The 22,837-nt window shown below is 31.5% G+C and overlaps 4 protein-coding genes across 9 annotated transcripts in view; 3 read left to right on the forward strand and 1 right to left on the reverse strand.

Moving 5' to 3' along the window:
* Positions 1–865: 865 nt before the first annotated feature.
* On the forward strand, positions 866–4,565 carry LOC117156849 (protein arginine N-methyltransferase 9). 2 transcript variants are annotated; one of them, XM_033334252.2, is made up of 7 exons: positions 866–1,312; positions 1,378–1,504; positions 1,627–2,028; positions 2,105–3,106; positions 3,179–3,335; positions 3,444–3,509; positions 3,584–4,565. In XM_033334252.2, exons 1-7 carry the CDS (start codon positions 1,150–1,152, stop codon positions 3,923–3,925), a joined length of 2,259 nt encoding a protein of 752 aa, XP_033190143.2. In that variant the 5' UTR covers positions 866–1,149; the 3' UTR covers positions 3,926–4,565. The 2 variants fall into 2 exon arrangements, with proteins under 2 accessions (XP_033190143.2, XP_033190146.2); XM_033334255.2 differs by lacking the exon at positions 866–1,312 and having other exon boundaries at positions 1,573–2,028.
* On the reverse strand, positions 3,926–5,420 carry LOC117156851 (serine hydrolase-like protein). The gene is made up of 2 exons (XM_033334258.2): positions 5,236–5,420; positions 3,926–5,168 (listed from the first exon to the last, which is right to left on the reverse strand). The coding sequence occupies exon 2, from the start codon at positions 5,091–5,093 to the stop codon at positions 4,206–4,208; it is 888 nt and encodes a 295-aa protein (XP_033190149.2). The 5' UTR covers positions 5,094–5,168; positions 5,236–5,420; the 3' UTR covers positions 3,926–4,205.
* Positions 5,421–6,506: 1,086 nt separating this feature from the next.
* LOC117156848 (MBT domain-containing protein 1) lies at positions 6,507–15,682 on the forward strand. 4 transcript variants are annotated; one of them, XM_033334247.2, is made up of 10 exons: positions 6,507–6,578; positions 7,096–7,388; positions 7,484–7,718; positions 7,801–8,000; positions 8,073–8,267; positions 8,384–8,648; positions 8,741–9,477; positions 9,671–9,926; positions 10,319–10,668; positions 10,918–15,682. In XM_033334247.2, exons 1-10 carry the CDS (start codon positions 6,557–6,559, stop codon positions 11,245–11,247), a joined length of 2,883 nt encoding a protein of 960 aa, XP_033190138.1. In that variant the 5' UTR covers positions 6,507–6,556; the 3' UTR covers positions 11,248–15,682. The 4 variants fall into 4 exon arrangements, with proteins under 4 accessions (XP_033190138.1, XP_033190141.1, XP_033190139.1 ...); XM_033334250.2 differs by having other exon boundaries at positions 6,522–6,578; positions 7,120–7,388; XM_033334248.2 differs by lacking the exon at positions 6,507–6,578 and adding an exon at positions 6,585–6,727.
* Positions 15,683–16,672: 990 nt separating this feature from the next.
* crp (transcription factor cropped) overlaps positions 16,673–22,837 on the forward strand; it is a 154,189-nt gene continuing 148,024 nt past the window's right edge. Inside the window, exon 1 of one of the 2 annotated variants that reach the window (XM_033334257.2) lies at positions 16,673–17,752. In XM_033334257.2, the coding sequence (XP_033190148.1) occupies positions 17,670–17,752 (83 nt within the window). In that variant the 5' untranslated portion in view covers positions 16,673–17,669. The remainder of the gene's footprint in view (positions 17,753–22,837) is intronic. The other variant, XM_076618322.1, reaches the window with a different exon arrangement.

Below are 22,837 nucleotides of genomic sequence, written 5' to 3' on the forward strand. Positions count from 1 at the left end.
AATATCTGATTAATTTGTACTTGCTATGAATTTTCTACATTGTATTTCTCACAGAAATTGTTTGTATTAATGAATAAAATACGGTATAACACATTAAAAAACAAATTATGCAAGATAATTAAAGAATCGTTTATTTAGTTACATTCTGGATAGAAATAATATTTAATTGTTAATATTTAATCAAGTTTTTCTACAAAAATTCTACTGAAAATAGAAACTTTTATAGATTCCAAGAAAAATTCTATATACGTACATACATAAAAGTTCTATAGGAAAATCTTTCTAGATTTAAGGTTAACTAACAATCTGGATCTAAATATTTGTTATTTTAATATTTATTTTAATATCCGCGCAAAATGCAATAGAAAAATACAGATGCTTCTTTGCATAAAAATATTGATCAAGATATTCTCTAATAGAAGTAAAGAACGTTTTCTTTTCAAATAGTTATTTCTCTTTCGAAACTATCCAAACTGTACTTTAAATACTTCACATACCCATAAAAACATCGATAGTATTTAAATTTTTCTTTTGTTTTGAAACATCTTGTATTTTAATACAGTTTTCTGGCTACTATGTCACCTTTCCATTTTATTTTTGAAACAAATAACTTCCATCCATATATAATTTTAATTGCATATATTCCATCCATATATAATCCCTTCTTCTTTTGTATTTCGTATTCAATGAGTGAAGAAAATGATATAAACAATGAACATAATAATTCAGTGCAAAAGCCTCATTAGGTGGTAGATCTATTCTATACTTTATCTATGGTATAATTCTTAAAATCTCAAAGATCAACATCTATATAAGTTTCTTCTTATCTATGACATTATAGCAGTAGATGGCGTTCTGAGATAAATAGTATTAAGTTGTTTTTATATGATAATAAACGTATGAATTGGAAACATTCAATTTAATGAAAAATATTACAGTTAAAAAGAGTCTTTATTAATTTTATATTTCTTCATGGTGTATATATGTGGTTATGTTCCTAACAATAAATAACTACTTTTGTAGTTAACAATAACAATTATTGTTAATAATAACAATTATAACAATTATTATTACAATAACAATTGTAATAAATAACAAGAGTATGTTTCCTTATGATAAATATAAGGAAGATATCATATACTATTAAAAATGCAGAGAGAATTAAACGAAATAGTTGAAAAGTCATTACAAAAAGCTTACGATCATAATAGAACTGGGAACGTAGGAAAAGCATATGCATATTATACGGTTGTTGCAGAGCTATGTCCTCCAAAAAGATTAGAAATTGAAGAAGCATTTGTTAATGTTCTCTGTATGTTGTTATTTTATCAACAGTACTTTTTAAAGCCTAAAAATTTAAAAATGTTTTTATTTAAGGTCAATGGGGAATACAGTTAGCAGGTGAGAATAGATTTGCAGATGTTGTTTTATGTTACAAGCGTTCATTAGATATTTATCCAAACAATCCTCATATGTTAAATAATTTCGCAGCGCATCTCTTAAGGTAATTTAACTCATTGCTTGAATTAATGTATTATCAGTCAATTTAAAATTAATTTTTTGACGTGACAGATATCATGACCGCTAAAATTCCTTATAATGAGGAAAAAAACTATATTGTTAAAGGAATAATGATCCAATAGAGGCAATAAAATACTTAAGGAGAGCCCTGCAAGCGAATCCTAATTTTTTACCAGCAGAACGGAACTTGGAAAATGCATATAGCATGGCTGTAGATAGATGGCATTTTCCAATGTTAAATGACAAGCAGAGAAACATGGCATTTGAGTGTGTAATTCGCAAGAGAATTTCTCAAGGATATGATACTGTATTAGATGTAGGAACTGGTACAGGGTTATTAAGTTTATATGCACAGAATGCAGGTGCTAAAAAAATTTATGCCTGTGAATGTTCACCAGCAATGTTAAAAATTGCGGAGAAAGTATTTGAAACTAACAATGCCAGAGACATAATATTATTACCAAAACTTTCTTCAGACCTTGTAATCCCTACAGATATTGCAGAAAGGTTAGTTCTACGATAATAATAATAATAATATAATTAAACCAACAAAAAAGCTTTAATTTCATTCCTAATCTTTTAGAGTAAAATTAGTAGTTACAGAAACCTTTGATGCTGGTTTATTTGGAGAACATGTGATACCATCCATGATAAGCGTACATTCAAATGTTTTGGATAAGAATGGCATAGTAATACCAATGGGAGCTACACTTTACATAGCTGCTGTTGAATGTGAATATATAAGAAACAAATCAGCTGTGATGTTTGATAAAGTAAAACATTTTTGTCCTCTAAATTTTGATAATGTGTCTGTATTATTGGATGAGGAATACTACGATACAGACAATTTAAGAAATGTGGAAGTTAATTACATAGTAGAACCCACAGCATTTTTCACCATCAATTTCAACGACTTGTCAGACTTACAACAATTTAATACAGATGGAATAAAAAATATTATAGATATAACGTGTAAACGTAGTGGTACTATAGATGGTTTAATAACATGGTTTAAGTTACATCTTGATGAGGAAATAACAATAGACACTTCAGAAAAAAAATCATGTTGGCAAGTTGCCATTTTCCCTACAATACCAAAATCATTACAGAAAGGTGATGCAGTTGCAATTAAGGGAGAAATGTTGAAAGGAAAACTTAAATGCTCATATTCATCAAATAATTCTCAATGTGATAACTATGATCATAAATTTTTGTACCGTTTACCAAAAGAAGTCATAATGTTTTTAAATGATGTAGAGTACATAAAATTACTTACCGAGGTTAGCAAATCATTCACTAACAAAGAAATACACAGTATTTTAGATACTTCCCCATTTCCTATTTATGGATTAATATTACTAAAGGAAAACAAGCATAGCAATATTTTATACTACAAAAATGAAAATATAGCATTTCAACAATTTATCAAACAAATAGCAGAACAAAATGGTTTCAAGGATAAATTACGTATCATATCAAAATACAATCATATTTCCGATTCCTTAGATACTATATTTATTCATGATTTTGACATTAAAGGAGAATTGAGAGATTATAGTGAGGAATATAATCATGAATTTTTTCGGTAAGAATATATTCAAAAGCTGTGTAATTACATTTTATTTATAATGGAATGAAAATTTTAATACTTTTACAGATGTTTACTTAAACCAAATGGCATTTTGTTGCCTGAACAGATATTTTTTGTAGGTCAGCTTGTATTTTCAGATGACTTGCCAAATATGGTTTATGTAGAAGATAAAAATTTACAAGATATATCGACGTTTGCATTTAATACACCAAATTGTGAAAAGGTATATTTAAGAGATCTGTTTAATATGTTGGCTGTCAACATGTTAAGATAATTTCTGTATTCATACATAAAAATTAATACCAAATTACCTTATAATACTCCTTTACAGGAAACACATAATACTTTTAATAATACAACTTCTTATGGTATTGCACAATACATTAACGAATTTAAGGTAAAATATAAAATGTTATAATAAGACAATATAATTACAAATTTTTCGCCATGATATTATATACAATATTACAGATAAATCAAATTTTTGATTTGAATTCGAGTTTGTATTTATATGAAGCTTTATCCGATATAAATGTATTGATAGAAATGAGAGAAAATGAAGTTGCTGAACGTGTGATAAATTTTGGAAAAATAAGTGCAACTAATAATAAGTTATTACCAAATGCTTTAGTATGTTGGTACAAAGTCAAATTGACGTTAAATCATAATTATGATACAAAAAGAAATGGATCATTTATGAATCATATGGCAATATTACTAGAAGATGAATTAAAGAATTCCATTTTACAAGGTAACGAAGTATGTATAAAAGTTCTGCAAGGTGAAGATATAATTCGGGTAAAAGTAAAATGATTTTAAAAACACAATTTTTTATAATTATTACCAATTTTAAAATATACATTTTTTTTACATTTTTCAATAATTTAAGTACATATAGTTCAATACAGATGAAAGTGTATATACTTATAATAAACTCTGTGCATATAAATACTGTAAAAAATGACTTACATTAAGTACTACAAAAATAAATTTAATATGAATTATATTCTCATACATCCCCTTCATGTAGTGTTATATAATAAAAATTATTTTATAAAAATAATATATATATTTTATAGAAATAATAAATAATTTATAATTTACTTTGTAAATTATCGTCTAGAAATTTACATATATGTGGTGCTACCCACTCAGGATAATTATTATGTACATCATGATTTCCTCTGACTTGAATTACAGTAAAAAGATCAGTTTTGTTAGTAATTAATGGTAATGTTTTTACTATTTGCGACAAAATATTTACTCGTACGGAACTGTCCGCTATAATTATTAATGTTTTAGTTGTATATTTTTTAAAAATTTCCTTGTGTTGTTCCAGTGTAAAAAATGGTCTAACAACATGTCTTAATCTTGTATCACGATTAAATTTGTACAAATCACCAACCTTAGTGACTGCACGTTTAAATAAAGCTTCTGCAGCCTCCATTTTTAATGTCTCAAATCTTTTAAATTGCAAAGCATACATAATTTCATCTTTAGTATAAAGTATATTAGAATCTTTAGTATAAGCGTTTAAATTATATACATCTCGAATATAAGGAACAATATCCTTAACCAGAAAAGGTAGAAATCCATCGAGTGCTACAATTTTTTCAAGTCTTCCAGGGTACAAAATACTGAAATATGTTGCAATATGAGCTCCAAAACTGTGTCCAATATATATACAGGTTTGCCATTTTAGTGCATCCAAAACAAACAATATTGAATGGACATAATCAAAATAATGCAATGGCATTCCAGATGGCATTGGAGATGAGAGTCCATGCCCTGGCAAATCTATATTCACATATTGATATTTCTGTGGAAGGTGTTCAATTAACCTGTCAAATGTACCAGCATTGTCTAAAATACCATGCACCATTAGAACTCTTTTTTCTTTCAGAGATCCATAGATCTTGCCTGCAATATGACCCCATGGTACTGGGAATTTCACTTCTATTGATGTTCTTCCTTGATTCATATTAATTTTGGTAAAATATTTACTTTATACAAAATAATCCTTTTGTTATTTTATCTTCTTTTATGTTCAGTAAGACTAAAAATTCTTATTTTCGATTAATCTTAACTGTAACTATATAATAATACTAATACAAAATAATTACCATTGTAAATTACGTAGATGAAGGACTTGAATGAAATGTTAGAGTCCAAAGCTCAAAACGAATAATTTTACAAGTCACAAATACTTAACATAGTAATATAATGTACTAATCATATCCATAAAATATTGAGTGTATTACTTGATAAATGAATCCTATATTAGGAATATATATCTCATATTTACACTATTACAGAATACTGCAAAGAACATGATTTAACATTCTTTTTATTTACATTTGATCATTTGATAATTAAAGTTAGATAGCTAATGAAATATGTTTAGGAAAAAAGTTACTATTTATTTCATAAAAACAGTGCAGTTTATTAGAAAAACAAAGACAATTGAAAATAATTATCGATGTTTTAAATGTTTCAATTGTTCTAAAACATAATGTCATAGCTTCTGTAAGTATATGTATATGTATGCATATATGTCGAATTATAATTGCATATTCGTTATTTTCTTAGTATTGATTATCCTAGTTAGAAAATTAATAAACATAATTTGTACTAAAAGTATTTATTTCTTTACGAAAATTTAAACAAGAATGTTACCCTTAAAGTCTTAAAAATAATAATTATTATTATATATGTATACAAATTAATTATATATAATATATGACAATGTATTTAGTAAACAGTATATGAAAGTATCTCTGTTTGAGATATTCATAGTATGTCAGGCATGCACAAAATGAGAACCTCTTATCTTCCATGTTGATTTCTCACGACTCAATTTTCGAACAGTTTTCCCTATGCTTCAACCAATTTCGGTAATGGATGTCGAGATTTGTTTATATAATCTTGAATGAAACTTTTAGAATTTAAACATATAATATGCTAAACGAAGATGCACTAAACTTTATTTACACTCATATAACTTTATATTTGTATAAAATTAAATAAAAATGAATAATATTTTACATAATAACTTACTAATTTAAAAGATAGGAAAAAGGTTATATTTTTAACAATTATGTTTTTTGAGAATAAACGATCTCATTACAAATGGTTAGAATTATCAGAAAGGATCATTATTAAGAATAATAAAGTACCAAAATTGGTTATTTAAAATTTTATTATAAATAAACAAACTTATTGATAAATATGATAGAAAATAATTATAATTATAAAATAACCAATCTTCTCCCTACTTCCTCATTTTTCATCGTACCAGATTCTCGTTATTCAAAATAATAATAAATGGGAAATTAAAGTTTTGTATATACCGCCAAATTTGTATGATATCAATGATTGATATCAGGTGGCGTAACAATTTGCACACCACTTGAATATACAGGAGTTTTCTGGCTCTGCTTTGTCATGGACATGCAAGCTTCTAATGGTTCGTACTTGTTTTCCTACGCTATGTGATATGCTCGCGCGTTAAATTACATCGTAATTTATGATTCTGGGACTGAATACTTTACACAGGATATGGTGTATCTCCAAAGAGAAACTTCTTCTTTTGAAACATGTTTCCCAGTGGAAAAGGTTGAATAAATGTTGATTTTCAAAGCTTCGGCGTCGCTTTGAGAAATAAATCATATTGAGTTTTTTTTGCACATTTTATACGACATAGAATAGAATTCAGATGCGATAGAATCAATTCAAAAAACTGTTTTTGTGTAATAAATTACGTTCTGTATAGTAATTTGTTAAATGAATTCTCTTGCATGTACTAAAAATCCTTCGACCTATTAAGCATCATAATTTAATCGAAATTGCAGTATTTGTAGAATATACTTTGTCCTACATCAAATATTGTTCGTTCGATTGTAATATCCTGTTATTCGATACTAAAAGATATTAATATATATAATCTGTCTAAGAGTAATATTTCAATCATTATGTGAATATAGGAATGGATATTTGTATGAATTCAGTGTATGCTTCCATCCCTGGATTACCGGAACTAGGGATGGTATGGATGGGAGATATGATGGTACATGGAGAACCTACACATGAACTTATGTTGGATCCACGTCAAGCTGAAAGTCCTTTTTTTCCTCATGGTTCAAATCCATATGAAAATATTAGAAATCACCAAATCGCACCTACAACTATGGTACGATATCTACCACCTCAGTTCCCTAATGAATGTTCAGAGCCTGATGAAGCTGTGGAAGCTGTCGATTCCCAGGAAATACAACAGGTAAACTCTAATCCTTTAAACACACATATTTTAATTTTACATTGTACCTATAAGTAATATGTACACAGTAATATTTACCATCATTATTTTTTCAGGAATATGATTCACAGTCTGAAAGACAAGAAATGACTGAATATTTGACATTAGAAGATTACATTGGTGACGAAGAACGAGAGCAAGTTGTAAACAATGCAGCAACACAAACTACTCAGGATAATCGCAATAGGAAAATAAAACCTATAAAGCATCCTGGATTGGTTTTAAAGACACCAATTGCATATCAACCACATACAGATTTAAATTTTATTCCCATTCGTAAGGATGGTATAGGTTAGATATAGAATTCAAGATCATAATTATAAATTCTAAATTTATTGATGTATAATTGTAAGCTTCTATTATCTTGTTATAGCTGTTTGCGAAAAATGTGGTGCTATTGGTGTGAAACATGCATTTTATACTAAAGAACGACGATTTTGTAGTAGAGCATGTGCAAGATCTTCAGAACATACAGCTCCTACTGCTGATTCTACATATAGTCCATCACATTCTGTAGAGGCACATGCATCTGTAAATTCAACTTCTCCAAGTGAATCTAAATTAACAAAGAATGTGAGTTACATGTAAAAATAAGTTTTTAAAAAAATGAAGAAGAAATCATACAATATTTTTTAAATATCTTAGGTCATAGTACAGGAAGAAACAGACATAAAAGAATCTTTTGAACTAGAGAAAGAGAAAGTTATATCAGAACCAGTAATGCCGGAGGATTTACCTGTAAGAAGAAAAAGAACTGCTGAAATGGCAGGTTCTTATGATTGGACACCACAATTGACAGAACCTGGATTTTGTGCTGCTCCAGTATCTTGTTTTAAACATGTCAGTCTTCCATACAATGTTAATATAGTACTACATAACTTTTAATTTAGATTCTGATATTTTTGCTATTATACTTTGAATTTTGCATAGATTTTATTTCAATTTTTATGTTTCAGGCACCTATATCAGAAATATGGGATAATATCACAGTTGGTATGAAAGTAGAGGTGGAAAATACTGATTGCGACGAAGTATGTGAAGCTTTCCCAGATTCCTTTTGGGTTGCTACTGTGTTACGTATATCTGGATATAGAGCTTTGTTAAGGTATGAGGGTTTTGGACTCAATGATGATAAAGATTTTTGGGTATCTTTGTGCTCGAATGACATACACCCTGTAGGTTGGTGTGCAACCATTGGAAAACCTCTTATTCCACCTAATAGTAAGCAAACATTTATGATGCTTACATTGTTATGGATCCCCCTTTGTTTTTGTACAAAATTTGTAATAATGAATCATAATAATCCTTTACAGCAATTGCTGATAAGTACAAAGACTGGAAGGATTTTCTAATGAAACGATTGACAGGTGCAAGAACACTGCCAACTAATTTTTATAATAAAGTTAACGATAGTATGAAGTCGCGTTTTAGATGTGGATTTCACTTGGAAGTCGTAGATAAAAATAGAATCTCGCAAGTAAAAGTAGCAACGATACAAAAAATTGTGGGTAAACGATTACATGTACGATACTATGATTCACCACCCGAAGACAATGGCTTTTGGTGCCACGAAGATTCTCCTCTTATACATCCTGTTGGGTGGGCAAAACGGGTAGGACAAACGTTGGATGCATATCCTGAATATTTAGAACGTGTGTCAAAATCAAAATTGTGTGAAGACGACGCAACTGAAGACCTTTTCTATGTGCCAAAGAACCATCATGTACATCTTGGATACACATTTCGAGAAGGAATGAAAATAGAAGCCATTGATCCTCTTAATCTCTCTGCCATATGCGCAGCAACAATTATGCAAGTTTTAAAAGAAGATTATATAATGATCCGTATAGATAGTTATGATGAAGATGCAAGTGGTGCTGATTGGTTCTGCTATCATTCATGTTCACCTTGTATTTTTCCAATTGGATTTTGTTCTCAACATGGATTACCACTTACACCACCAAAGGGCTATGATCCTACTACATTTACATGGGATACATATTTAACAGAGACGAATACTATACCCGCTCCTGTGCAGTTATTTAATAGGGTAACTAAAGAAATAATTTTAATAATGTAATAAACGTTAGAAATAGTATTTTTCACAGAGGTAACAAATTTAAGAAATATTATAAAACCTTTATAGAAATACAAATTTTATAGGTTTTGTACTATTTATTATATTTTGTATTCATGTATAACTATATTCATTGCTTTTCAACATACAGAAATTTTCATTATAGGAAATACCTCAACATGGATTTATTGAAGGAATGAGGCTCGAAGCAGCTGATTTAATGGATCCTAGATTAGTTTGTGTTGCTACTATTACTAGGGTGATTGGAAGGTTATTAAGAGTACACTTTGATGGTTGGGAGGACGAATATGATCAATGGCTAGATTGTCAGAGTCCTGACATTTATCCAGTTGGATGGTGTGATTTGGTTGATCATAAATTAGAAGGGCCCCGTGTACTCAATAAAAACACTAGTCCTACTGGTAAATACTTGTTTCATATTCTAAAAAATGTAGTTTCATATTTTAACCCATTCATTGCCAGACAAATTTAGAGCATCTTGCACTAGGCGCCAAGATTTTATTTAAAAAAAAACATGGAATTTCACAAAATCTAATATTTAGTTGAGATATAGTACTAAAATGGTATTTACAGTAATTTGAAAATGAAAAAAACATTATGAGATAACTTGTAGTCGGCAGTCTTGGTACATACGCTTACTACGAGATATCTTGTTGGGAGTGAATGGATTAAAAATATTTTCCAGAGTGAGTTTTGTTTCAATGTTATTAATATATTTTTTACTATTCTTATGTGCCAACTTCTGTTTTCTTTTTCTAATGTCATAAATGAACATGTTCATTTCATTTCTTAGTAAAATCACCAAGAGGCCTTAAACGTAAAGCTAAGAGAAAAGTGAAAAAAAGCAACAAAGTATCTTGCGCGAAAAACATTCTACCTCGGCACAGTGAACGTATTAGTACGGCTCGTGAACGCGAACGAGAAGTAGAGCCAGCCCAAGGAATAAAAATCGAAAGAGAACGTGACTTGGAAAGCTTACCAGAACAAAGAAACAGGGAACCAGAACCAGCAGAAGAACCAGCTGGACCTGATCAAACTTTACCTAGTCCTACCACTGGACAAGGTCAAGCATTAAATGATACTCAAAGTGAGATACAAAGCCCTCCACCACCAAAAGAACGAATTGCTACGTCGTACATTAATGTAAATATATTTTGATATTTTTATATTAGAGATGAATATTAATTAATGAACATTACTGATTGATTAGATGTAATATTAAATTTTTGAATTTCCAATCCTACATAAAATATTTTATATTTATATAGTAAATTAGTGAGAATAACGTCTCGACATTTATGCATTTAATATTAAACCTTGTTAAATTTTTGCTGAATTTCACATATAAAAAAGTTTTAAATATGAATATTTAAAGTAAATGGTATTTTCCAGGTAACGTCTGCTTCTAGCAAATACATCCCAAGGCTAGCAGATGGTGTTCAAAAGAGTTCTGAATCTGGTGATTTAGTGCCATCTGAGTGGAATGTGTTTGATGTTGCACAATTTCTTCGTGTTAATGATTGTGCAACATATTGCGATAATTTTAGTAAACGTAAGATAGATGGAAAAACTCTATTAACACTCACTAAGGACCAAATAATAGACCTAACCGGTTTTAAAGTTGGGCCTTCTTTAAAGATATATGATCTTATTCAACAATTGAAAATCAAAGTGAATCCAGCTCAGGAAAGGTTGAAATTAGGATTGAAAAAATTATTATAACAAAGATAGTACATAGATAATACCATGAATAAGTTCCATCATTGCATACAAATAAACATGGATTTACAGGTAAGGCATATAGATGCAAATAATTAAAAATTCATATTTCATCATGGTTATATACAGTATTTGTTATATACTTTATTAATAAAATGTGTATGTGTATGTATATAAATATACATATACATATATGCATACACATATGAAATTAGGGAAAGGTAAAGGTAGAGATCCTGCTCTATCACTTAGGATGTAAATTTGGAAAGAATACCATTTATTTAAAAGAGAAAAAGAAAAAAGCCACAAAAAGACAAAAGTATGAGATATTTTGTTTTGGAAAATAGTTAAATATTATAAATTAAAAATATAATTTGAAACTTATTTATTTATGCATTTATACACGTTCATTGGGGGTTAGGTTAAAATTGGTGTTTGATAAAATATTAGTTTTAATTTGAATGTTTTTTATAAAATCAATTCTTACAAAATCTGACTATCTGTAAATTACTTTTTGACGTAACAGAAATTGGAATACCAAACTACTTCTTTGTAAATTAAAATACAATACAGTAGTTATTTTAATGCTTGCAAATAGATAAATGAATTCCAGAACTGAATGAAACATATTTAATACATATTTATAATTTCATGGAGCTTGGACTAAAACTAACGTGGTATTTGGTAGAGAATACAAGATTTATTTTATATTAATATTTACATGTATATATAAATTTCTACATAAAATATCAAGAGAAATTCATGCATACATATTGCATTTAAACATTCTTATGTATATCAGAAGTTATTTTATTATTCTGACAACATTTCTTTTACAACGCCGTTATTTGTAAATCCATGCTTTCACATTGCACTAAATTGATTACAGATGCATGAACCACATTAAGAAAAAAGATACTAATGTATATTTAAAGATTTTTTTAAACAAACAGAAAGTTAAAGGGTGTAATTTAAAAGGGGAAAAATTTAGAAGTAAATCAACAAAGATATATAATATTTAATACGAAAAAGTAAAAAAGAAGGTAGTAAAAATAAATCATAAAGTACAAATTAGTTTCCGAGTATCAATTCATTACAGCTTCAATCATATTTGCCTTGACGATATCATTCGCAATACTAAATTAGTTTTATATATTTTAATAGATTTGTTGATTTACTCTCTACTGTAATCAAGAGCTACGCGTCTGTACATAATTAAATAAAAAACGGAACGGTCAACTTCTAATCTTGTAAATATAGCATTTAGCACAGTATTAGGTTTAGCTCATTTTTTTTGAAAAAGAAAGAGGATAAAGAGAATGTAACCACAGTGTAAAAGAAGCATAACTATTAGAAAGTGGTTGATGCATTTGTATAACACATATTGTATCTATATGTAGCTTTATAATCATTACAGTAAAGTAAATCAAACCAGTCGAGTAAAGTCTAAGACTGATTTGTCTTAGGCTCTTTAAATACTATTTTTAGTACGATAGGGTAACATTGTTACTCTCTTTATTTATTCAATATCTTGGAATCTCATGAGGTACCAATTCAATTTGGTTCCTGAACGTTTTCTTAGCAGTTAATTGATATAAGGTTGGATATTTGACTAATAATCACTTAGATTTTATTGTGACAATACTTGTTTCTGTTTATTATGTTGATTAGCTATTTCACATTAGCAATGTAAAGAAAATTTATTAATTTGGAGAAATATTATATGTCTATATCTGCTGATCGAAAGAAAAGTAGTAAAAGTTTTCTTGAAATCATCATTGTGTACAAATTGGGAGGCATTATAAATAGTGTTATAATTATAAACTGACAAAATTTGGGTTCTGCTTTAAATACACTAATCACATTACTGTGAGTACAAAAGGAGAAAAAACAATATTACTTACAAATTAAAAATACAAATAATAACAGATTTCTACGTGTTATATCAATCAATTTTAGTTTGAGAACAAAATAACGTCCGTTGTAAAATTTAACACTTAGCCAACCGAATAGCGGAGATCTCCCCTCTGTGAAGAACAACGCTGCATGACCGAACGGGGAGATCTCTCTTTTTGACTTTAGCAACGCGTTTTCTTCTTTTTTTTTTTTGTTATCAGTTATTGTTTAGCTGGATATGTTCCCAATTAATTGCGCCATTTTTTCTGCTTTTATAAAGTACAGTATATAATAAAATACACCAATTTAGTAGTGCTAAAATTAATTAAAAAACTACACTATCAGTTATGACTAAATAAAGTTACAGTCGAACGGTACCACACTGTAAAAAAATATTAAAATGCATTATGAATGTTTAATTTCACGTTCAAGTCGTGTTATTTATCTTCAGTCATCTTTAATGTCTTTAATTCTACCTATATTTTTTATGCTTTTAATATATATTTTTAATTTGATGTTTTGTATAAACAATATGTGAAATCGTTAAATAAAATCATTACCGCAAAATATAATTAATCACTTAAATAATTTTTAGACTTCTTTGTTTTTTAAGTAGTGAATATTAGTCCTTGATACTTGGAAAAATGCGCGGTGGCTAAGTGTTAACATAATATAAAAATCCAATATAAAAATATTAATTTTTTCGGAAGAAATTTTTTAAATTTTTTGTTCAATTTTGAAATGTGAATATTACAAAAAAATTTTGTTCTGGTTAACACGTTGAATGCCACGGGGGTCATCGGTAACCGTTGCGCCAAGATTTGTAGAAATACATAATTTGAACAAATGTCAATAGTTATAAATTTTTTATTATTACCATCGTTACTACAATGGTATGACGAAATTAATGCTGTATAAAACATATAAAAATAGTTTTATTTATACATGAAATGTAGATCTATTATGTGCGTCCCCCGTTAGTGGCTGTCGAACATGGGAAAAACCTGCTTTTTCCGTGTTTTACTTTAATGAACAATAACCCTAAGGAATGTTTCGACTTGGAAGATGTTTGATTAATATTATAAGTATTATATATTTATTATATATTATATATTTGAATAAGTATGACCGAAGGATGGATTATGGTTTATGGTAGGTCCCGGGGCGTAACAACATAGAACAATTACTTAGCAACGCGAAGAAACAATATGAGATAATTGATAATCGTAAAAAATAAGTGAATCGCGCGAAATCGCATTTCAGCGCCACGGTGGTCACCGGTGACCTCAGTGAGATAAATTCATTAATGATGATTATACGCCGTAACATATCTCTTGTAGGTAATGTTTCAACATCATACGTATCGCATAATAAAAAATTCATCGTGGCGCCACGGGCAATCCCTGTAAAACTAGCGTGGCATTCAACGTGTTAAACAAATTATCTGTTTTATAATGATCAGATAATTTCAAATATATAAACGTACTAAGGACGAAAAATCCAAACGATACATGTATTTATGCCAATTTTTTTATACGAATCATCGAGCATTTGAATAATACTACATATTAATTCAAATAGAATCGAGCAAAGTCTAAATGTGCACCTTTTCTGAAAAAGATATTACATATAATCAGCCAAATAGCGCTGATTACGTAGCTGTTTTATAAGGTATTAGTAAAAATGCTTCGTGATTTCATATTTACATACGTATCATATATGCGTTCTGCGTAAGCCATCAATTTGGCCGAGGAACTCATATATGTGTTTGGCGAAAACTGATAGAGCCGAAAGACTCATATATGTGTCCCACGTAAATGCGTCGCTATGAGCGACAAACTTATATACGCGTTCGGAGAAAACAACTGATAGAACCAAAAGACTCATATGTGTGTCATTTTATTTATCCTGTGGAGAATCTGTGCATGTACATATGTCTAGAATTTGACATCTTGGAGTGTTATGAACGAAAATCGCGTCTAAGCAGAAATGTGCGCTGGCAATTTTAAATGACTATCGTAGCAGCAGCTCGGCCCCATGGTACGGTTGACTTCGAACTGTCTCGTCCGCAAAGGGTTAAAGACATATTTTAAACATGAGATCAAGACGAAATTTACTTATATTTCCAAAGTTGCAAATCAAGAAATTCAAGATAGAATCAACCATTTTCCGGATTAATGAATGAAACTTAATATTATTTTCATTTACTAAACTGGATTTAAGGCGTATTCATAGTTATCTTTCATAGTTATCTTTCTAAATCATAACAATATAAAACCCTCATTTTTTACGATGTAATGTATAATTAATATAAACAATAACTATGAATACAGTCTCTAAATATTATTTTAGCCTGTCATTATATCAGAGTATGAAAAAGAAATTCTGCAGATAATCAACAGTATTTATCGATAATGGTAAAATAGGTTCAGAAGTGAGAACATCTTTTATTTCCTCTTTTTATTTGTAAGTTCATCACTACTATATTTCATTTTATAGAATTAAAGAAAGAATGATTACGAAAATAAATGTTTTTCACATATATTGTATAAAAAAAAACTATTTGCAAATAATGATGGAAGTACATTGTTTATATTAAATCATCTGAGTGTTTGTATTTCGGTTGCCGTTCCGTTATTTTTGCATGTGCAATCGTCGACCGCCAGATGGCATTGGCTGCACGACTTTTCACAATTTATCGATTTAAACAAGCTTATCGCAATTTTTATAGTAAAATTATTTGAAGAATATTTTATTGAAATCTTATTTATGGAAAATCAAATTATTTAGAGAGTCTTAGGAAAGTTATTAATTTCTAGTAATCGACGAAACTAATTTACATAAGATCTTGTTGAAATGTATTATTTTTTATACTTATATTTTTATCTTTCACACATTGATAGAGAAACATTCGAAAAATGTAGCAATTTGTGAACGAAGACAGTGCATTAAGATCGTTTACAACTTTACAATAGAAATTATACATACATACATAGTTAAAAATACAAATAGTCAGTTTAAATTATAAAATTACTTTATTTCAATATTCAAAATACGGATAAATTGTTAATGAATATAGTAGAACATTTTTTATTTATTATATTGGTTTACACATAGTTTTGATTTTTGATTATTCATCTCTGCGTCGACATCGAGAAATGCAGAACGAGGGACTTGGGATGTATGATACGTGCGAGGAAGCAGCGAATTTTTATTGTCAACTTTCGTATCGTGTAACATTGCGCAGAGAGCTCGTTGAAGGACCAGGATAGAAGGTTGTTGGATGTGTACGCGCGCGGTCACGGCTATACAAATGGTTGGGGGTTAGTGTGCGTGGGTTTAGTTTCGCGCAGGTGGGGGAAGTGGGGGAGACTGGCGTATTCTATGGGCGGGGCCTCTGCCAGCTGGCAGATGTTTCCCGCGCGGCCGCACCATTCCTCTAGCGTAAACCTACGCAACGTGAAAGTAGTCCCTTCTAAAGCAATAAATATTTCTAACAATAGCTCACCAAGCAGACAGCTAACCACGCCAGTGATTCGACGTATGGCAGTAGATAATCTGCATGCAACTACCTGCGGAAAACCGTAAAAACTTGGTGCGAAACTGAAGATGAGCTGATGTGCGATTGGTCCAAAGAGAGTCATTGTTCAGGGCAGAGTATCATGTAGCGTTCACCCTAACCGCGTAAACTAAACTTGTCATGAGTGCCTCGAAAACGCTTCTCCAACGTTCGACGCTGTGAATCACGTCTATGTTGCTGTGCTTCGTGGAAACATAAACTAGATTGAGACAACAAACCACCGTGTGATTATATTTTCGTTTCTGCATATCGTTTCTACAGTGCGCGAGTGTTATTTGCCTCAAGTTTCATGACAAAGTTTAGCATGTGCCACGTGATGATTCGGTGTACATGGACGGAATGATTTGCTTCGTGACAAGATTCGTGAGATGATTTATTTGAAATGTAGTATTAGTTTATGCAACATCGGACATTACTTATCGTAATTTTCGATACATTAAACGAACATATATAATTAATCAAGAGTGTTGTCGTGTAAACGCGATAAAAATAATTGGTGTTAAAAAATAAAGGATTTCTAGGATATATAAGATTTGAGAAAAAATTTGTAGTAGAAAGTGGCAGATGTCCAAAGGGGCGTCGGATGAACCATAGGTGTTGACGGCACTGAAGCCGGCGGCGGAGTGATTCGCGGCACTCTGTGGGGGCCCTCAGCTGTTTCCCGCCAAAGATCGCCATTACAAAACGCGTTCGGGCGTTGTGTGTGCGCCGCGCGGAGTGGCTGTCCCGTGGACAAATCTCGGTGCGTGCCACCGCGGTCTAAAAAGTTAATTAACGAGTTCCGTGGAGGATTTGCGTCACGTTTGCGTGAAGTGTGCGCGTCGATTTTTTTCGAGTGGAGTGCTGCGAAAGAGAGAGAAGCCCGTCGTCTTTTCGCTGCCGTGACGACGGCTGCTGGGACGGTGCGGGATCGCGCGGCGGGATTCTCAGTGCTGCGGACCAACGAGATATGTCAGTGTTTGGTGGCGAGGATCGTATTCTGCTCGAGGAAATTGTCGAAACCACCGAGGAACAGGAAACCAATTTGTGCGGGTGAGTCTTTCTCTCATTGATCACAGAAAAAAACGACGATGTGGAAAACGTGAAATTGCTAGGAATGTGCACGGCCATGTGTCGACTGGGAAAACTCGTACCGAGTTACATATGCGTTCGCGTGTACGTCAGCGTTATGTAGTATATAGAGCGGTGTGGTTTGACACGCCACGTCATTTATGACTTCAATTCTGGGAGTGCGAACCGCGAAATATGATGGCTGAGTCAAGAATCACCCATGTCATTTTTATCATTAAATCCAAATTTATCTAATTTTGTTTCGTAAATACTGCGTCTAAAATGAGTGACTAAGATGTCTAAGATGTCGCATGCGTCGGATCGCGAGGGTTAAATACACGTAACGTATTTTTCGTGAATTTTGACCGAGATGACACGAATTTGTCAGCAAAGGAAGGCGTGCTCGTCTTCCTTATCAAGTCATGCCGATTCTAACAACGTTCAGCGGCAACTCTTTCTGTTCGCCATCTCAGTCGTTGTTAGCATCGACGTCGACGTCGCGGTGGCATTGGCGAGGCTTGTAATCGTGACACGGACGTAAAACGTGTGTACAATACAAACAAAATCCTAGTAGACTCTCGATAGCCAGCTGTCGCGAAGCCGGCCGGCCGGCCAGCCGGCCGGCACAATAGTCTTCGCATTATACGATGCTACTACGTGATATTTCTTTGAGTTATAAATTGGAGACTTCTTTCTTTCCTTGAAGTTAGTGTTTATTTTTGTTGTTAGAATAATCGATAGAGGCAAATTGGGAAATATTTTGCGAGATTGTGTCAAACCGGACCTTCCATGCGTTCACGCCCAAACAAGCATGGCGCGGGAGTCACTGCCGATATATCATTTGTTTTCTAACAATATAAATGTAGAATTATTGCGAAGAATTGTAGATTTTGATATTTTACATAGTGTACTTTTTCGTCTTATTTAATTATTTGTGATATTAGTAAATGACAAATAGATGTTAAATTTTATTATAGCTAGTGTAAATTAATTTTCGTTATTTTCAAATATTTGTATATCACACAATATTCTAGGAAAATTATAAGAATGTTTTTCATTGTCGTATATTACGTAAATTAATTTTAGTTATTGATGTTTTTGAATATTCATATATCAGAGTACTCTATCGTATAGTATATTATATTCTAAGAAAATTGTAGTAATTTGCTATGACGAGCGTAATATAAACAGTAACTGGATGGCTACGACGCGGTGTCGCTATTAATCGCTTTCTTAGAACGTTATCTCTGAACAGGTTTAAAATGCATATACGGTACTCGCGTTTGCATTAGCTCTCTATATGTTCGTTCCCCTCGCGACGGTGTTGCCATCATGAAATCTGTCATCAATTTAACATCATGAAATCATCAATCAACAGAAGTATCATTAAAAAATTGTGAAAAACACATTCTATTTAAAACGTAATGAGTACGACGCAAATTGAAATTGGCACGCAGTTTTAGATTATGTTCATGGATATGAATTGAATATCATAGAAATTACAGAATTGGGACAAAATGTAGAACAGATATGTAAAGCTTTTTATAATATAGAGAAACGAAGGAACAATTTCTCCCTATACACAATTCTAAAAATTCCACGAATTCTGGAAAACCATTTCGTAATATTACGTATATGTATATGTAAAGTTTTACAATATAGAGATAAATTTTTATTATCATGGCGTAAATATTGCATGAAATAGACGCAACTTATTCCACCATATAGAATTCTGTAAATTTTTCAAACTCTGAAAAAGCTTTTCGCAACATTACACATATGCAAAATTTCACAGTATACAGATAAACATTGTATGAATCAAAGCAAACTTTTCTTTCAATACACAATGCTGAGATTTCTTTAGATTATTGTTTACACCAGGGTTGAAACTAAGTGGCGTGGTTTTTAGTATCTCTTTGCAGCAGTTATAGAGAAAAAGGATGTAAAAAGAAGGGAAAAAACAAAAGGACGAGGAAAGCAAGTTCCTTTGTATACGGCCGAGTGACCGACAGACCAGCCAGGTTATACTATGTGCGTTACGTAAAGCCACGTTTGTTGCACAATAATGGGTCTCTATAAATAACTCGAAGCATGCCGCATCGGCGCGACTTCTTGTTTACATACGCTCATCACCGCGCTGCATTACGTTCACTTACACTTTACACGGATAGGCTTCGATCTATCGTGTCTAGGCTAAACGTGTGTAAATCGTGTTCAAGGTACACAGTCTGCTCGCGTGTAGTTGTGAAATTCGCGAACGTTGACTACTTGTCGATATTACACCAGGCACAGCGCCTCGTATGCTTTCTTTGTCCGTTTGGTTGCGCGACGTGCACGCGATAACGCGCGTAGGTAATGCGAGAAACTACTACAGACGATATGCGTGTAACAATATATATATGTATGTGTGTGCGCCCGCGCGCGAGCGCACACACACACACACACATGGTGTAAAGGAAAGCTGTACAGTGTACGCCATAATTGATATAGAGCTTGAATGAAGAAACGAGGGAAGACGAACGATTTTACATGTGTATGAAAGGCTCGTTGGAGGTATCAAGCGTAAATCATTGCATTAATGCACGCGGCATACCTTACGTTCACGCTCGCGGTATGTTTATGTCTACTTCTTTTTTCTTGTTTTTGGTGGTTAGATCGGTATGAGTGAATAATGATGAATGTAGGTATGATGGCGAGCATGTAAATAGGGAATATGTTTATTTGAAAATTTAAGCATAATTGTGTTAAGCAATGTCACCATTCAAATATATGTATAAATACATTTGAGTAAAAGTTCTACATCGACGATGTAACCTTACTTTTTCTTAATTTTGCTTTACGCCTATGCGTAGATTTCCGTTATATTTTTACTAACAAAGAATGACAGCAGTTTGCATTTTAACTACATATGTAGAAATTTAAATCTAATTTATTTTGCTACGAAATTAAAATTATACTATATGGTCAGATAACATTATACCATATCAAGAAAAACTTGAAGTAAAAAACAGATTAAAAGCGTACCCGTTTATACTTAAAATAAAATACAATATTTAGTATGTAACAAACGAAGAAAGTAATTTTGTATCATTATCTCATTGATGGGTATGATGATGGGTATTTAGGTACTTGATCAATTTTTGACTTACTTTTTTACGTAGAAACATTTCCTTTCTGCATGTGATTGCTGAAATACCCCACGATATAAAATATTGACTACTATCAGTAGACGCACCGTGTGCGTCAATATCAATAAACGCGTAAATGTTATATCGTCATTCGCAGTATTTTTTGGTCTTACTTCTTTTCCATTTGAAAAGTGAAAAGGATAGTCGGATTATTACGAGAACATCTGATATGTGTTTATCCTTTCATCACACGATCCAGTGTATCAGCTGATTAAACGTTTTGCTATTACATAATCGAGCACGATTGATACATACTTCACCGATCATGATAAATTTTCTCTCTCTCGCGGTTTATCGCTGCTTTGTACGCTAATCAAACGTTTCACATATATATGCAATGTGTCATTTAGTCGTTGAAACGATGCGTCATGAATTTATAATTATATAGTCGGATAATTATTGTCAAATATTAGTCACTTAAGGCGTTTCGATGTTTTTACACTGCTCGAAGCGTAGATGGAAATGACATTGTAGATTTAAACGATTGAATGATTAAACACTGTGTTATACGTTTCACGGTGTAGAGTTAATATTTTTATTATGCATATGTAATATCATATCAATTTGTTAAAACGTATAAGACAGCACAATAACTACTTTATAGAAAGATGAGTTATTCTATAAAAATATTTAAACATGTATTTTAATATAGCAATAGAAATATCGTATTTGCGTAGTCTTATGTTTTCTTATATTTATATTTTCTGTCGACCTTGTTTTACTTTTAAAACAGTATTTGATTAATCTTCTCACTATACAATATAATAACTTTGCGTCGAAATGTTGGAATTTAAAAGTCTAGAGATTTAGGAATCGAAGAGTAGAATTTCATAATAATAAAAATAGCTTTGTGTGCTATAGGTGTACGAAAACTTTTATAACTTCCCTCCGCTCTCTCATTGCCTACCAGTTATCGATTTTATTTCTCTTTTGATCGCTGCAACCATCAAGAAAACATCAATCACGGTCGGTTCTAACAAAGTTAGGTTACATATTATTGGGTCATTAATTTATAAAAAAAATATTGAGTTACCGTCCACCCACCACTTAGTTTTTTCTCTATGACATGTTTTACACACACGTACACACAAAGCACAGATATAATTAATGTCGCTCGATGCCCTATCGATTTTCTTTCAGTATTTACGTCAGCTAAACCTTTGTCGGTGTGCGTGTCATGCTGTACTTATTAGTTATTATCACCACATCGTTTATCAAGCGTTGGAAAATAAAACTCGCTCGACTGATGGTACTTTTTCGTTCGCTCGTTTGCACGACTTAATAAATCGGTCGAGCCAATCCTGACCACGGTCAACGTGATTGCACCATATCGTACGTAGTTGCCTTTTTACGTATACATGTGCTTATAACACATCTAGGTATATACACGTATTATGTACATAGTATTACGAGTAGCGATGGGATCAAGTTCAATGCGTACAAATCAAATCCACTATTCAAGGTAGTTAGCTTCATACGGTTCGAAGGGAACTTGTAAGATATAGTCAAGTATTCGATCTTTACAAACTATTCTCGAACTTCGCATACTGAACTTTTAAATTTGCAAATTTCGAAATACTCGAACTTCTACACTTTCAAATTTCCAAACTGAAAAGTTACTGTAATAGTTCTATATACGTTTGAATTTGCGACTTACATACTTCATCCTGTGATTAGTTACGAGTAGCCAATTAGAGCAACAAAGACAGCTGAATGAACTGCACAGGAAATAAGAAAGAGAGATAAAGAGTTTGAATTGCGCATTGCGCTTGCACCAGGTCAATCTCCGTGTATGAGTGCACTTGTACTTAATGCAGAGTTACATACGTAGTATGTACGTACATACCGAAGTGTCGTGTCTCTTCTTTCTTTCTTTATT

The sequence above is a fragment of the Bombus vancouverensis genome, chromosome 4 (assembly GCF_051014615.1).
Source record: "Bombus vancouverensis nearcticus chromosome 4, iyBomVanc1_principal, whole genome shotgun sequence".
Lineage (NCBI taxonomy): Eukaryota > Metazoa > Arthropoda > Insecta > Hymenoptera > Apidae > Bombus > Bombus vancouverensis.